Raw genomic sequence first — 17,597 nt, 5'->3', positions numbered from 1 at the left:
AAGTCTAATAATAAAGTGAATGCGTTTGTCGTCACTAAATACAAGTTTGTTTGGCTGATATTGGAGGTTATTTATCGTCAAACAATGGCGCCCGTAAAAAGTTGTATGCAATACCTGTCGTGTACAACTGTGTGTAAAACACGACACCAAATTGAAGGCGTTACAAAGTTTTTAAATTAAACCTTCAGACCCGCAAATGAGCGCAGTTTGTAAACTTTATACTCCACAATTCCAAACCACAATTATGGAAGCATTATATTTAAACATAAAATAATATACATTCTACCAGATTATTCTTATTGGAATCGAATACTTAATGCATAAACAAACAAACATTCCAATGATTATACAATTTTATTTTTGTGAGGCCATTCGTGTTCATTGAACTCGAAATGACTTTTTACGCACTACGACCCTGCCCATTTTGAACATTTCCACACAAATTTTGGTTACCTTCTAAGGATAACATTAAATTTACATTTATGAAAATGGTATTGACCAAAATACTAGTATCGGCCGAAAGAATATTTACTTGTTTGTGTTGAATAATTAATTCCCAATAATCTACATAAATATAACAGAAGAATATTTAAAACCATTTGCATGAATAAATATTCTATTGTGTTTAGGTAAAGTTTTAATTTGGCAAACCAAACCCACTTTGTATTAATACAAAACGAAGGAGAAATTATTCAATACAATTTCACTCAGTAAAACTAGATTTTATGACCGTGACATATTCTTTAACAATGAACTAGTAGAAACAAACCGATGAGTTGGACTCATTTATTTGTTCTATTGTTCGAGAAAGATAATCAATTCGTAATGTCTGATTCTCTATATAAGACTATTTTAAAACTGAAAAGGCCTATTAAAACGACAATGTCTTCAAAGGGATTTTACTCTTTGCGTTTGTACGAAGTGAAGGGAAGCACCATCAGGTAACTAAAGTTTTAACGTTGTTTAACAAGAATAACTGCACAACATTAACGCGAGTTTACTTAAATTTAAATAGAATTCACGTAATTAATAATCAGTTTTATTTCTTTACCAATTGCAATTCTTTTAACAAATGTACATGTATTATAGATACATGATGATAAAATTTAAATTAGTAGGTAATCATACTTAGTAGTATCAAAATATTTAAAAATACAACAATAAGTATAAATGTAACTAATATATAACAAAACATAGTATGACAATTACATGACATACAGAAAATAAAGATTTTTTATTATGTTTAATGTCAAAAATAACATATAAAACTTAACACAATACAAATGAAATGAATAGAAAATAAATATGAATTTTAATTATAACAATGTATTTCAATGATTAACTTTAAATTATATATTTACTGACGACTCTTACGAGAAATACTAATGAATACATACCATTTATTATTATTATTTTATCTGTTCTCATGATGAAAAAATCTTTAGTATTGTGATGATGGGTATGTATTAAAATACCCCTATTCCACACTGAATTTATTTTCCAGGATTCTAGAGCCTATTTTTATTTTTTAAGTACATAACCTAGTTGCTTCTTAAGATCGATTAAAGAATTTATTCTAAGAAATAAATCGGTTATCATAATTTTAGTGGGGGTCAAAATGTGAAGGTATCAAAAAGCTAAAAATATGAAACGAAAGAAAATTTGTTCTCAATTCACATTTCTCTTGGCTTTACACTTAAAACCAACCTTCAGACATAAAAATAAATATAAAATCAGAGTCAGCTAACCATGCACAGACCCTGAAATTATCAACTTTGCCTATTTATATTAAAGTAGTGTGACGATGATATACCTATTATTTATAGGTGTCTCACAGTCGGTTTTATGTGTAACGAGCTAGGAAAAATATAATCTTCAAAATTTTTATGTTTTTATCCCTTTTGATACCCTACCAATGTGCCCTCGAAATTAAAACGGCTGACGATCGGTTTCTTTCTTAGATAAAGTTTTTATCGATTTCAAGAAAAAGCAGGTTGCGTGCTTATTCGATCCAAATTGGTTCTCTGCTCCTCGAGTATTAGTGTATTCTGTCGATTTATAACGTCAATTACCTTTTTTTTCTTAGTAATACATATTTTATTTAACTGATATTAATGATTGTTCCTCTTATTGTTTGAAGCTATGTGTTTTGGAAGGAGGGGATTGTTGAATCAGGCGAATCCGAGCCATAATTATCACTTGAGTGCTAGTTTGAGCAATCAAATTTCACGTAACTCCATTTCAACAACATTATCGTAACAATTCCAAATGTTAAATTCAGCGTTTAAATTACTCCAAAAAATAATATTTAAGATATATAATGATAATAAGAGTAGTAATAAATTCAGATAATTATATAAAGATTTGAGAAACGAAACAATTAAATACTGAGCTTATAAGAGCCTACGTTAAATGTTTAACATCAACAGACAGGTTAGGTTATGAATGTCGTATGAACATCTTGTATCAAAGTACCTTACTTTTGGCGATGACATTGATCAAAGTGTTGTGTCGGCGGCTTATGGACTGATTATTGCCTTATGCTCTGTCAGTAGACTATGGCCTCTGAAAGATTACGCACCATCGCCAACCCAAGCACTGCCACACGCGCTTTTTCGCACCCGTTCATTAATTGTGCTTCCAATGTTTATTTACCTGTTTTGTCATTTTTATTAAAGTTAGTTCATTGTATTGAATTTTTAATCTTTATACTAATGTAAATAAAAAGAGTACAAACACAATTTTATTTACTTTTAAAATAAAAAAAGCTAATATTGAAATTAAATGTATACATTTTTATTAAACTCGTTGTTCCGATAAGTATAACATTTAAGCCATGTTTGGATTCGATTTATTTAGTTTTACAGGGAGATAACATGGTATCAATTTTATTACAGCTTGCAGGTAGTAGGGGTTACTGCTCGCCAGACAGCGTATTGTATTAATTCTTATTGTGTAACTTATAGGTTGAAAATATTTATCATGTGGGCCTGAAATAATTGAACAAGTTCCACTAGAAGTGAAACACTTTATGGTTCAAACATAAACATAACTTTTCTTTTACTGCAACAACTTGTACTTAAGCATAACATTGCTACGTTGGGAAGGGTTCATTCTTTCCTTTTAGTTCAGCGTCTGGAATCTGATGCTGTCACAGAGTTGATTCCTGGATCTTCCTGGAGTCTTGTTTGTCTGAAGAGATCCAAGAAAATCCGGTAGCAAAAAAGCTAAAAATGAACTCGTTACGTCGTTTTAACATCACAGACACCTGACTACAAAATATAGTGAGTATATGTCAAGAGATAATCTCATCGTCTCCTGGAGTCATTCTCTCATTCAATTGTGTACCTGAGCCTACTACGAAAGGAAAGTAATTAAGTGAACTGTTATGTAGAATTATAACAATAAAACTGATTTAATTTTATATGCTATGGTTTGAAAAAAGTAGACGGATAAAAATAAAAATTGTAAGGGATTTAAATATTTACTCTCAATAATTTGTCTATATTACTTACATTTAAAATCCATCAATAAATAACCTTGCAGAGCTAAAGAAACGTTACTTTTTTGTTCATTTTAGAATGTACTGTTGGAGCAGCGTAATATTTTGACCGACTTGTACGAATCTTGTTGCATACATTAATACTGTGTCAGCCTGCACATGTTCGGCCAGATGTTGTATAATCTATGTTCCAGTCATATGTCGGTTTACTAGCACTTTGTTAGAGGCTTACTAAATACACAGCCTACGTATTGAACAAACGTGTTCTGACAGTTAATGAATTGACACTGTCAACATAAATAACATCCGAACAGAACGTATTAATCGTGTAATATTGTAATGCAGTAACGCCCTATTACTTTAAATGTCACAGAAACCGCGATCTAGTGGAATTACGGTCCTTAGTAATCTTTAATGAATATTTCTTATAGTATTACTAAACTTAAATAAGTTAAACTTTCGTCAAAAACAACCTTAACCATTGGGTTTTGCAGTATAAAATCCTATACCGTACAAAATTCTACTTGCTGATATATCAATTTTAAATTTTAGTAAAATAAAGTTTTGAAGTGTCATCTGAGTCATACTAATGGATTTTCAAGCACCACATATAAGATTTATCAGTTAAAACTCTCTTGTCTACTTCAATTAGATTATAAATTAAAGTTTTACGAATTGACTTTGATTAGAACATTCTGTATTGTGAAATTCGTATTTATTTTACAATTTTTGTACAAATTAAATATATGTCTGCAAAAAAGTACAAAGTAAAATGTGTCTATGCTCAAATTATTTTTAATTATTAAATATATTAATAGCAGCTCATATGGATACACAGACTGAGGTTTTATTACACAAACTCTTAGTAAATATTCCATTGGAATCCCCATTGCTTTAACATTATGCGTAGTTGTACATTTTCCAAAATTTCCTTTAAAAAAGGGAAAACTATTTTACTATCAATGTCCTATATAACGTGATTGGAAGTTCTTGAGATATTAAGATTTTTAGGCCATTCTTCCATTTAGACATTTGTTTTAAGTAATAATATTAGTTGTTTTTAAAGCTAATGCTACACACAGACTGTAACAAATTTATTTTTTTGTAATATAATTTTATTTTGTTATTATAGATTGCTTAATAATAAAAGAGTTTTTTGTGGCAAAGTTTGTAGAAGTATATATAAAATTTAGTCATGTGTCGCATAACATACTTTATAGGTTAACTTTATAGGTTTTACGAACATTAAATGTCCTAAATTGGAACTATTAAAAAAATTAGAAATGTACTGAAAAGTGACAACTGTAACATATTTTTAGAAAGAGTACTGCGGTGGTAACCTTATATAGAAATTTTGATTGGCTAAAAATTTTAACGACGTGATAGTAAACATCTGTGAAACCGTACCACTTTGACATTTTGGACCACCCTGCATACTAGAAGCGATATAAATTAAAACGATTTTCCTAAGTGAACAGTGAATAGATACCTGTAAATTAAGGCATGGTTCGACCTACGTTTACGTTTGAAACTCTATAAATCATGCCTCCTACGCCTCCCCCCCTCTCAGTGGCACATTAGGATATTTTTAGGTGTTTTTCCGGAATTCTTTGTAGTCAAAATATGATTTTGTAAGAAGGTAACCTACCTCGGCTTAGCCGCTATACATCGCGGATGAGTGGTCCGCCTCACCCTGTATACCTACATTTAAATACGTCCATTTCAAAATTTATCTACCTAGCTTGTTTTGTCTTGGAATGTTAAAATCAAGAATATCCTTAGTCTCAAAACTCGAATTAATAGTTCTCTCTCACGATTAATCGAAAGGAATCTCAATATTATACATAGAAAAGTAGTGTCCATACTTCTAAAACTTATTATTCTTATTATATACTTGTTGTATATACAAAAACTTTGCTTAATCATTAAATTCGAACATACATACATCTGATTCTTCCGTTCGTACTAATATTTATACTGCATTTATTATTTTTAAGAATTTATTTCGCCTTATCTGAAAAATCTGTACGCTACGTATATAAAGAAATCAAATCATTGTAGGAGTTACGACCAACGGTCAGCCAAATCTGAACTTACTATAGACAGGAGACACATTGTGAAATTGTTAAAGCAGAGAATAATATCCTTGTATCCTTAGTCTGTCCTCTTGCGCCACTGGCGTGTGTAATGATAGTACACAGAAATAGGACTTGAATGTGTGCTGTCTCTAAATCAGAAGGAAAATACGATGCCTAATACTGTGTGGCACATGGCTCTCCCAAATATTTTCAATATTTTCTTAAATGGTTCAAATCTATTCTGGTATATATTTTCCCTATCCTGTTTAAACCATTAAATGTAATTCTAAACCATTGCATTAAAACAATATTATTCGCTTTAAGAACGATTACCAATGTAAATATAAGAAACTTTTGTTCGTATAGTCAATAAATAAAACTTTCCAGTTTAAAATTAAATTTTTGCAACATCCACGCACTTATATCGTAATATCTTCCCAGAATTTTCCTTAACTAAAAATCAATTAAGCTAACTTCTTATCTGAAATGAGTAAAGGCCTCGCCTCCCTTGTCTAAGAGTTTGATAACGTTTCACAATATAAGCCGATAATACGTCTGCAAATCTCGCACTCTCCTTATCAATATGTATTACTTAGCCTTAGGCATTAGTCTGTTGTATCTTATGGGACTAGTCACATCTAGTGCCGGGTAAGTAAATATTATTGTTGAATAGATCAATGTCCTTAAAATAGTTTCAACGATTTAAAAACTGTACATTTCTAGCGAATGTTAACAGTGTTATGTATACATGAACATATAAGACATAAATGTAAGGAAATGTAACTTTAAGGTTTAATTTAACTTTATGGTCACATATTCAGCAATGAAAACCTGATACTTGGGCAAAACAATGTTATATTTTAAAAACTAAATAATAAATACAAAGTAAACACATTTAACTATTAATTCTTGAAGATAATTTTGTAATAAACCATATTATGTTGTTTGGACTTATACTCATTTGCGTATTTTAAATTTCTACATTCTAATACAAATGATTAGGATATTATATTTATTTAATACTAGCAGTTACCCTCGACTTTACACAAAATTTCCTACTGAAAAAGGAGTTTTAAGAATACTATTTAAAACTGAATATATTATTCTAAAGTTCCAGTTTAAGCATTCTGAATCACTAAAATGATTCCAAGATTTTTATCTACTCCAGATGTAAGCTGTGTTTTGGGGTCCTCATGTGGAGAGTAAAAAATTTGTATAAGTACCGGAAATAATTCGAATTTCTCTATAATATTTCATTTTAAACGATTTCAGTAATATTTAAACAGTGTTCGGCAATGTTCAGCGTGGAGTAATCTTAAAGTCGAAAGTTTATAGCTTTTCAGTTAACGCACTCATGATGTAAGGAATAATAATAGGGCTTTATTTTATTTTGGAACAAAAGTTGATTTTACGGTGATGCTCTGATCAAAAATATATACATGTTCACAAGTCAAATAAGCCTACTTCAGTCCAAGGCTGTATACTTACGGTCATTATAGTTAACTACTGTATTAGTATTTCATTTTGTTGCCCTATTAGAGTTTTTCTAAAATAACTACTTCAGGCAAAAAACAACCAAGACGTGCTTAATAACAGGCGTTAAATCTGCAACAAGAATTAGATAGTACTTTGTCTTTCATATCTGCACTACACTAATGATCATTCACTGTACACTTAATACTTGCTACAAGTTTCTTATTGCCTTTATCATTACCTTAAAAACCCTTTAAATTTTATTCCATTCAGTATGCTTTCCTATTACACTCACGTAAATTACACGTTGTTTATTATCTCTTGTTCAAGATATTAAAATTTACACGCCAAACACAATTTGAATTCTAAATAATATTTCCTTAGGAAGCAAATGATCTTAACTCCTAAAATCAATCCTGCAACGTACATTAAAGATGTATTTCAGCAGCTCTCCACTGAGATTCCGAAGTGCCAATCTATTGATTCAGTTGTAGAACTAGAAGACCTTATTCCCTATATTATTAAGTTTCTGCAACTTTATATCGGCCAGGAATTTCAAAATTTAATGTCCACCATGTTGAAACGAGATATTAACTTTGTATCTGTTAACAATATCCCATTGGAAATTATAATATTCATACCAAAATATTTTTAATCTTTTGGTGTGGCAGATTGTAAATTACGGCTTTATTTAAAACACACATAGATGCTGGTAGATGAATAACTTCTTTTTATTACAAACATATACGTATATGAACGTTTTTGTCTTTACATTTACAAAAATTATAAAAAATCCTTGAAGGGATTTTTTTCAACACGTATATACAATCTTTTCTTTTCCTCGAAAAAAATTCCTCAAACTGAAATACACCGACAAACTTCAGGAGGTTGTTCCTGAGGTCAAAACGAACCAAAAAGTTCCTATAAATGTATGTCCTAAAATGCATCGTTTTCCGTCTGTCCCGTCTGTTTGTGTTTATTACATTAAATTTTTTTTTCTAAACAACCATTAAAGTTACAAAGTTAAACTTTTCAACATATGCTAATCTAGTAAAGATTGTCAATTTAAAAAAAATTGAAAATTTTTACTCAACAAAATTCAAAATGGCGGCTAGTTAAAATCTTTGATGGTGAATTTCTCAAAAACTACTTCCTGTATAAAAAATTTACTAGAATAATAAAAAAAATATAAATTTATTTATAAAACGAAACGGTACCTCATTTTTTTGAAATCGCTCAAGAAATAAAAAAGTTATGGCATTTTTCTTAACCTAGTAACATATCACATTTACAAGTTTTTTTCTTGTTTCAAAAAACTACAGTAGCCTACAATTGTTTAGAACATTCAACAAAAATATCTCACATTAAACAAAAGAGTTTTAAGCTGTCATTATTAAGAAATACGGAATAATTTAACAGAGCAACATTTATTTCAAAATATTAGGGATCACTTTACAACAAATGTTCAATATGCCTTCCATTTGATGCGATGCATGCATTAACACGTCTGGTCATTGATTGCCGAGTTCTTTCAAGTATTTCTGGTGTATTCCTTACAGTGTTACAGGCTGCAGTGATACGCTGTAAAAGGTCATCCCTGGTATTAACTGGTCTTTCATAAACTAGAGTTTTCAAATGGCCCCAAAGGAAGAAATCGATTGGATTTAGATCTGGCGACCGAGGCGGCCATGATACAGGTCCCCCTCTGCCTATCCATCTTTCCCCATAAGTTTGGTCCAGAAATTGCCTGACATCTAGTCTGAAATGCGCGGGAGCTCCATCATCCATGAACCAACAGTGCTCTCTCACACCCAAGGGAACATCATCTAAAATTTCAGGCAATTCGTGTTGTAAGAAATGTCTGTAGTTTTCACCATTTAATATTTCAGGTAATACAAAAGGACCTAATAAACAGTCTCCAAAGATGCCTGCCCAAACATTTATTTTAAAACTGCTGTTGATGTCTCCCTTCATGAATGGCTTGTGGGTTTTCATCAGCCCTTTGATGCATATTGTGGTAGTTGGTTATTCCATCTCGATTAAAACAAGCTTCATCTGTATACACAACTAATGATGTAAAACCAGGGTTGTTAGCTTTCTGATAAAAACCATTGGCAAAACTGTAAACGTAATGGAAAGTCAGCTGGACCAAGGGCTTGTACACGCTGATAATGGTACGGATATAACATCTGCTCATGTAGAACTCGCCATACTGTCATGTGGTCTACGTTGAGTATTGCTCCTAACTGCCTAGTACTTACGCCTGGATCTTCCTCTACTCGCTGTAAGATGTTTTCTTCCAAATCAGGAGTTCTACGCTGTCTCTGTACACCTCGGTCTGCAGTAGAAGGTAACAAAGTGTCAGTCTCATGAAGTCGGTTGAAAACAGCAGCAAATGTTGAATGAGTAGGTTGTTGTCGATTTGGAAATGATTATCGTAATACAGGCGGGATGCTAGGCGACTATTACCGTTAGCTTTTCCATACATAAATATTCATGTCAGCTTGATGGCTAAATGGGTAACCTGCCATCTTCAATAGAATAAGAGCACTATCGACTAATAATGTTTCTACAAGTGAAAGTAACAGATCATATCTTGTCAAAAATAAACAAGGAAATGACTTACTTATCTGAATTCATTGTTGTTCTAATCAGCTGTGTCTCAACATGACAACATATTCAGCTGTTTAAACCATGAAAGTTGAGTCATGTAGATTGCTTGTTACAATGTCGTTTTTAAAATTTAATACTAATTATCATGTTTAAAGTTTTTTAACCCAAAATATCGTTTTATTTTTATACTGCCTAAATACTTACATTAACTTTTTGAAACAAGAAAAAAAACTTGTAAATGTGATATGTTACTAGGTTAAGAAAAATGCCATAACTTTTTTATTTCTTGAGCGATTTCAAAAAATGAGGTACCGTTCGTTTTATAAATAAATTTATATTTTTTATATTCTAGTAAATTTTTTATACAGGAAGTAGTTTTTGAGAAATTTACCATCAAAGATTTTAACTAGCCGCCATTTTGAATTTTGTTGAGTAAAAATTTTAAATTTTTTTTAAAATTAACAATCTTTACTAGATTAGCATATGTTGAAAAGTTTAACTTTGTACCTTTAATGGTTGTTTAGAAAAAAAAATTTAATGTAATAAACACAAACAGAGGACAGACGGAAAACGATGCATTTTAGGACATACATTTATAGGAACTTTTTGGTTCGTTTTGACCTCAGGAACAACCTCCTGAAGTTTGTCGGTGTATTTCAGTTACACCCTGTATGTGTGTGTGTGTGTGTGTGTGTGTGTGTGTGTGTGTGTGTGTGTGTGTGTGTGTGTGTGTGTGTGTGTGTGTGTGTGTGTGTGTGTGTGTGTGTGTGTGTGTGTGTGTGTGTGTGTGTGTGTGTGTGTGTGTGTGTGTGTGTGTGTGTGTGTGTGTGTGTGTGTGTGTGTGTGTGTGTGTGTGTGTGTGTGTGTGTGTGTGTGTGTGTGTGTGTGTGTGTGTGTGTGTGTGTGTGTGTGTGTGTGTGTGTGTGTGTGTGTGTGTGTGTGTGTGTGTTTAAAGCCTATAGCTTTAGTGGATTGAGTTCCTTTACATCTGATCCTGTAATATACAGGTTGTCTCGTAATTACATACATTATATATTGTATGTACATGTGTGTGTGTGTGTGTGATTACGAAAACATCACAAGTAAAAGGATTCTTACTACTCAAACTATAGGTATTTTACATGTCATAAAGATGAGGTTGAAATGTGACGACGTAAACAAAACCATGGGCAGAATCGATGCGTCAGTAGAAAGCACGTTGATTAGAAGTTTTAAATTAAACTAAAATATGCTTAGAAACAAGCTCTGATAAACTTATTGGTTGAAATGTTATACATGAAATGATGTTAATTTATGTTAAAACACGATAGCCCAGATAATATATTTAAGTATTGAATCATATAATACTTCTACCGCTCCTTGTAAATAAGTAAAGCAAAATCTATCAACACCTTTAATTAATGGGAATCTATTAAATTAATTAAAAATAAGAAGAAACTTTTATGAATTATGCACAAATGTCCCTACGACTTGACATTTAAACGTTAACAAAACATTTAAAGATATACTGAGAAGTTATATTAATTTAACTAAACGAACTTATTACACTACAAAATTAAATAACTCCATTGGTGACTATGCCCAGAGCTGAAAAATTATAAAGAACCTGAGTGGGTCGAGAAACCATATTACTGAAGACAGATTTGAGATTTTTTTTATCTCTTTTAAGCCTCAGCTTTCAAGCTATGCTGACTTCGATGTACACTGATTTATTACACTGGTATTTATTTTTGCAAAGTATTCTAATTTATTATTACACTGGTATTTTTTATTTGCAAAGTACTCTATCATTCGTGTCTTTGCCTGATTGGACCTCCCCGGGATTAGAACCCGTGATCTCTCAGTTAGAGAGCCGAGACTATAACCATTAGCTACGGAGGAGGACACAGATTTGAGTTTGATAGCGGTGAAATTGTGTTCGAAGCATGACAAGTAGGGGAGACGATTAATTTTTATCTTATCGCGAACCAAGGTCATCCATCTGCCCACTCACACATCCCAACCATCTCATTTCCAGTCTAGCCCTTGCTCCATCTTTAAAAAAGCCTACAGAAATAATACAATGAAAACCTTAAAAAATAAGAAACGATGTGGTGTCGATATATGTTCTGAATATTTTGCGAAAAAGATTACAAATGAAATATCCTCTTTTTTCATATATATGATTCATCTAAGTTTTGCAACAAGGAATTTATACCTAAACAACATACACTAAATACCTTTTTTCCAGTATTTAAGAAATAACTGCCATGTAAATCCCCCTATAAGCTTGTTGCGAATTGTTTCTAAAATAATTGATCAAATTATGAATCTTCCACTAATAACCTTTTTTGATAGAACAATTTTTTATTCCTTTTCAGTTTGTTTTTAGGAAGGGAAAATCAACCAAAGAAACAATATTAGCAATATCTGAAAAAGTCCATTGTAGTTTAGATAAGAATGAGCAGTAATCAGGTTTGTTTATTGTTTTTAAAAAAGATTTTGATTTTGTAGACCACAACTTTTTATTAAAAAAATTATAACTCGCAAAATAAGAGTTAACACCCTGAATTGGCTTCGAAGAACAATAACATCCAACAGTTCAAGATTTCGGACTAGTTTAGTAACTTAGTTAAGGTTGGTGTACCTCAAAGTTGGGTGACCGCCTCAATTCTACTTTTAATTTTAATAAATGGCCTGTTAAAATTGGGTTTTTACTGTCAAATATGTGCGCTTCCTGATAGCATTGTGTTATTGTATTCATTCACGTATACTGGTAACGCCTGTCAGAAGACAAATAATTTAAAAGATTGGTGTTTTGAAAAAAAATGCAAGTTAATGTCATTAAGACTAAATGTATAATTTCTGTTATCTACATTTAGATTTTCCTTTTGACATTGTATACCATGTTTGTAATTGTATTCAAAATCACTTGAATTATTAAACTATAGAAAAGTTGCAATATTTTAAATACCTGGGAGTTGTATTGGACGAAATGTTGAGTAACTGTAACTTTGAATAGTAAAACTAAATCAATAATAAGTATATTTGACTACTTTAGAAATGTATGCTGAAATAAATAAACTATAAAATCTCTTTATTTTGCCCTTGTACAACCAAAGCAAGTACGCAGTACAATATTGGGTGGTTGCTAACAAGACTAATATTTTGAAAATAAGGAAAATCCAAAATCACTTTATAAGAATAATTATTTGTTTAAAATCAGAGATTGTTCTTTTTGATTATACTGCAATATAAAATTTCCTCCAATTCATCACCCTTTTACATATAAAATCTTTAAATCATTTTACGTCTAAAGTGGTAATACTGGAACTACAAATCTGTTGCATAATACAAGAAGTGGATCAAATAAAACATTTAAATACCCAAAAGTATTTTTAAACGTCTCTTCCAATACATTGTATCTGAGTATTTTAATCAATTGAGACACGATGGGAAAGGGTTTAGAAACCTAAATAAGCTTTTTTTAACGAAAAGACTAAGCTATTCACTCAAGAAGTAAATTGTATGAATATTCTCTTAGTTTAAATACTGTACACTTGACAACAGTGTCCTTCTGGTTATTTTTTTAATGAAACGTTAATTGATTCCTAATATAAAATTGACTGTAGAAGTATTTATATATTAAATTAGGAATTTTTAAGATAAACCACAAACTCATATTTAGAATTTAAGCTGCTATTTTGTAAGTAATCCTAACGCCATAGAGAGTGATAATCTTTCAACGGTTATAAGCTGGACTTATTTAATTTATTTATAATCTGCTTTTGTTAAGTTAAATATTTTGTTGTTAACCTGTAGTTGTTATTATATACATTTTATACTGGCCACAAATACTTGTAAATGGGGTCATTTATTTCCGAAGTCAATATTATGTTTATACCTGTTAAATCACAGAATGAAAATAAATAATTAATTATTATTTTAAAGTCCCTTTATTCTAAAATTTTAACTCTTTAGTTCAAAGTATAAACTTATTAGTACAGCCCTTTACTTAAATCGTTTATTTTATGTTAATTATATTAACTTAAACTCCCAAAAATTCGTATTGTCGTGTATTTTCTTATTTCTAGTGATAAACGTTTAACATATTATTTCAGTTAAATTTCTAAAGTAAATAGTATGTTGTATTAATTATTGTTATGTATATGAAACGTTTCGAACTAAATTTATATTTCATTGCCTTTCTTATTCCAGTGATCCGACAATGGTGCATCTTGGACTGAGGAGATACAATAGAATTCATCGAAATTCCATCGAAAATTACACTGGCCATGTACGAAGTATCAAGGGCACCGCAGATATTGCACTTAGAGATGTTCAGGATGTAAGTATTAATTGTACTAATCTTGACTTAGTACAGCAAACGTTCCTGCAGTAAAACTGTACTATTTATTTGTAAAACACTCGTACTTCAAGAACATTTCACTAGTACAGAATAAAGCATCTTAGTTTAAAGCAGTTTTTGTACCGAAATTATTCTGTATATTGGTCAAAATATTATTAAGACTTACACCTCTTGTAAATTCTTACATCACACATTACATAGGTAATTGTGTCTATTACATTACGGGAAGGGAAGTTTCAAATAATGAAAGGCGAATTCCAGTAGTTGCTCTAGTGCCGTAAAGAGGTTTTACATAACGTATTGGTTATACTATTTCACTTGCACCAATTTAAAGATGTATTATAGGAACTAGTGACTACTATTTACATACTCATATTCATATTGCAACATATTCATATTCATATGTACATAAGTACATAGTTTTTACATTGATGAATACGAGAATATAGATCAAACAATGTTGTTTCATACTATCTTCAAAATACCCTCATGAATTGATGCGGTATAATAAAACACCGTATCATCATATCGAAACCTTACTCGAAACCATTGACGTTAATCAGCTGATTAAGTAATTAGGTATAACCAACAACCCCCATTAACACATTAGTGTCATCATAATGTTCACTATGTTACTTTCAAAATAGGGGGGTTTAAAATGTGTTGTTATATAAATTAATTGAACCACATATAAGTGAACAGGTACAATTTAGTAATGTTACTTATTCCTTCATATTTCAATGATTATAATATTTCTTCAGCTGTACTACTACGGGACAATGGATGTAGGCACTCCTCCGCAGACGATCCGAGTGCTGTTCGATACTGGGTCTTCAGACTTGTGGGTTCCATCCAACAAGATATGCAGCAATGATACTAATTACTGCAGTAAGTGTCAATAAATATTTGCCATGTAAGGAAAAAACTCAAGAACAGTTTTATAACAGAAAAAAAGATACAAATTATTGATATCAAAACACGAGTTAAAGCTATTTTATTTCAGTTTTGAAATTATTAGGTGAAGGTTCTATAGACCAAAGAGTATAATTCGCATTCAGCTGGGGGGGGGGTGGGGGGGGGGGGGGGTGGGGGGGGGGGGGGGTGGGGGGGGGGGGGGGTGGGGGGGGGGGGGGGTGGGGGGGGGGGGGGGTGGGGGGGGAAAAGTATGCGATGACTCAGCTAACCATATAGACCCTTAGGATAATTTTTCTTTATCTAGTATTCTGACTAGACTGAGCTCTGGTCGGTTTTAGGTTTACGAAAGCTAGAAAAAAAAAACTATGAATTTGAAAAAAACATTATTGTCTCATATTTTGAACCATTTTGATACCTTCCTATTTCAATCTCCAACAAACATAACTTGGCTGACGGTGAATGTAATTGTTAGGAGAAATATTTCTAATAATATCCCGAGAAAATCAGATTACGTATTATATAGTACAAAATTGTTCCCGAGTAAAAGTAGTTTCACACTTCTTCCGCCAAAGTAATGGTAGAAATATTACTCCATCCACTTTATGGTTACTAAAGCTCATGAAACGGACATGAGGTTCAGGGAAGGCAGGCAGTAAACAGAGGTGCGTGGTTTCTTGCGCTAGCGGACTATTTACTCGAGCTTCCAGCTCGTGTTAATGGTTTGTGTCATGTCAAGCACAAGTGACGCGGAGATTAATTAGGTACATTTGGTGTGCCATTGTGCCTGAAGTATGTGAATCTGAGTAACTATTGTAAAGGTAGTCTTAATTTTTTATACCATAACTCTCTGCGAAAGAATTTGAATAAGTGCATATTTAAAGGTTTATATTAGAGTTTCAAACTATTTGATTGTTTTATTTCTAAAACCTCCCCTTATTGAAAAAATCATTATCTTTCCCCGATAATGAAGTCTAATAATTTTAAACAGGTGAAAAATATTTAGCTAAACAAGGTCAACTACTTATTCATGTTTCACACGTTAGATAATTAGTGTATATGACAGTTTGTATCTAATTTGATAAATTTACTTAATGCCATTACTAAACATATTAAGTTAAATTATCAGAATCAATGGTTTTAACAAAGTGATTTCTTGATAAAGTATGATCCATTTTTCTGAAATATAATAATATATTTTATGTTTAAAAATTCTGTGTTCTTTGGGTATATAAATATGATATACGAGCTAAGCTTTCCCATCAAAAGAAATACTAAATTAGAATTTTACCAACGAGGAAAGTCCTTGAAATTTTGAAAATACAGCTATGTTTTCTCCTCTCATGAAATCCTCCATAGGAATTCTATAAAAGGATTTTCGTATACGAACGTTTAGGGGATTGAAAATGTGCATAAAAGAAGAAAATATTATACAAAACAATTTGTAATAATTAATTGTATAAGTAAATTATATCCACCATGAAATCATAACAGGAGAAATGAAACGTATTGTATCACATGAACACCGTTTTATGTTCATGATAAATGGACAGCTGTCATATTTTACAATGTTCTTCTTCAAACGCGGATTGATTATCACTGCTGATTTTAGTTTTTAGACTTCTGACAAATTGGCTTCATCTCGCATTCTTTTTGTGCTGACTTGAAATGTTATCATGATTTGCAAACCTCTAAATTCTATGGGTTAGAATTTAATTAAAATTTAATACATTTAATAATATGCTTGATATTAAATTCCCTTCTTTTATTATTTTTAAAACAAATATTGTGTGAAAGGAACAGCATTTTTCTAGACGTTTGCTATAGTTAAAAAAAAAGAAAAAAAAACAGTAAGTTTCTCCTTAGGTGAATAACTAACCTAAAGGAAACTTGAGTAACAAATCTTGTTCTAAAAATAAACACTTGAAAATGCTTTGGTAAAGAAAGTATTTTAACTGATAATTATACAACACCATTAACATAATATAGTCTGGTTTTATTTCATATCACGATGATTCCTTATAAAAATTGATTTTTGTCTTTTGATAATTCTATTCAATTTAACTTTTTAAAGAGGATCATAAAAATCTAATCCTTATTAATTTATAAGAGTGCTTTTAAACGTAAAACTATCAGATAACCTACAACCTTTACATATAAATTAAGTCTTTATTTAATTTTCCCAGCCAATGTATTAATTCTGAAAATAATTTTTAAAAGTAGAATTGTGTAAGGTTGTCCTTTGTTAATAGATCTGGTTTAAACAGATCCACGTGAATTCAAATAGGTATTCATAAAAATGATACACAAAAATCTTTGGCTAGCGTATGCCTGCTAATGACGCATAAAACAGTCAACAGCAGCTGGACTCAATAAGCTTAAAAACATTCAAACCACAACACCATGCTTACTATCTTGTTTTAGTTTGCTATACTCTCATGGTTAGTTTAGATTACAGTTACTACTATTTTGAATGTCTGCGATAATACAGTTTTTGCTTAAGTAAATATATTACCTTGCTGAGAGAGTTTGAAATTACTAATATAAAACAAAAACAATATATTAGTCTGTTCTTTCCGCAGCACGATATTTTAAAGAGCATTCATATTCAGCATGAATTACATGTTTTTCATAGCAAAATTGGACTGAATTGCACATATCATACTTCACA

The 17,597-nt window shown here is 31.1% G+C and overlaps 1 protein-coding gene across 2 annotated transcripts; it reads left to right on the top strand.

Moving 5' to 3' along the window:
• The first annotated feature begins 812 nt into the window (after positions 1–812).
• LOC124362381 (procardosin-A-like) lies at positions 813–14,931 on the top strand. Of its 2 annotated transcripts, none has more exons than XM_046816820.1 (3): positions 813–941; positions 13,864–13,993; positions 14,776–14,931. In XM_046816820.1, the coding sequence occupies exons 1-3, from the start codon at positions 826–828 to the stop codon at positions 14,914–14,916; spliced, it is 387 nt and encodes a 128-aa protein (XP_046672776.1). In that variant the 5' UTR covers positions 813–825; the 3' UTR covers positions 14,917–14,931. The 2 variants fall into 2 exon arrangements, with proteins under 2 accessions (XP_046672776.1, XP_046672777.1); XM_046816821.1 differs by lacking the exon at positions 813–941 and adding an exon at positions 6,131–6,228.
• The last annotated feature ends 2,666 nt before the right edge of the window (positions 14,932–17,597 follow it).

This window comes from Homalodisca vitripennis, chromosome 5 (genome assembly GCF_021130785.1).
Source record: "Homalodisca vitripennis isolate AUS2020 chromosome 5, UT_GWSS_2.1, whole genome shotgun sequence".
Lineage (NCBI taxonomy): Eukaryota > Metazoa > Arthropoda > Insecta > Hemiptera > Cicadellidae > Homalodisca > Homalodisca vitripennis.
The sequence above is the reverse complement of the archived record's forward strand: the minus strand, read 5'-3'. Positions and strand labels throughout refer to the sequence as shown.

What these genes read in the sequence shown, in the direction of transcription:
- LOC124362381 (XM_046816820.1), top strand. Translation starts at nt 826, where the DNA reads ATGTCTGATTCTCTATATAAGACTATTTTAAAACTGAAAAGGCCTATT. An exon ending in GTGAAGGGAAGCACCATCAG is followed by an intron (nt 942 to 13,863) that starts GTAACTAAAGTT and finishes TTCTTATTCCAG; the next exon opens with TGATCCGACAATGGTGCATC. An exon ending in CACTTAGAGATGTTCAGGAT is followed by an intron (nt 13,994 to 14,775) that starts GTAAGTATTAAT and finishes ATATTTCTTCAG; the next exon opens with CTGTACTACTACGGGACAAT.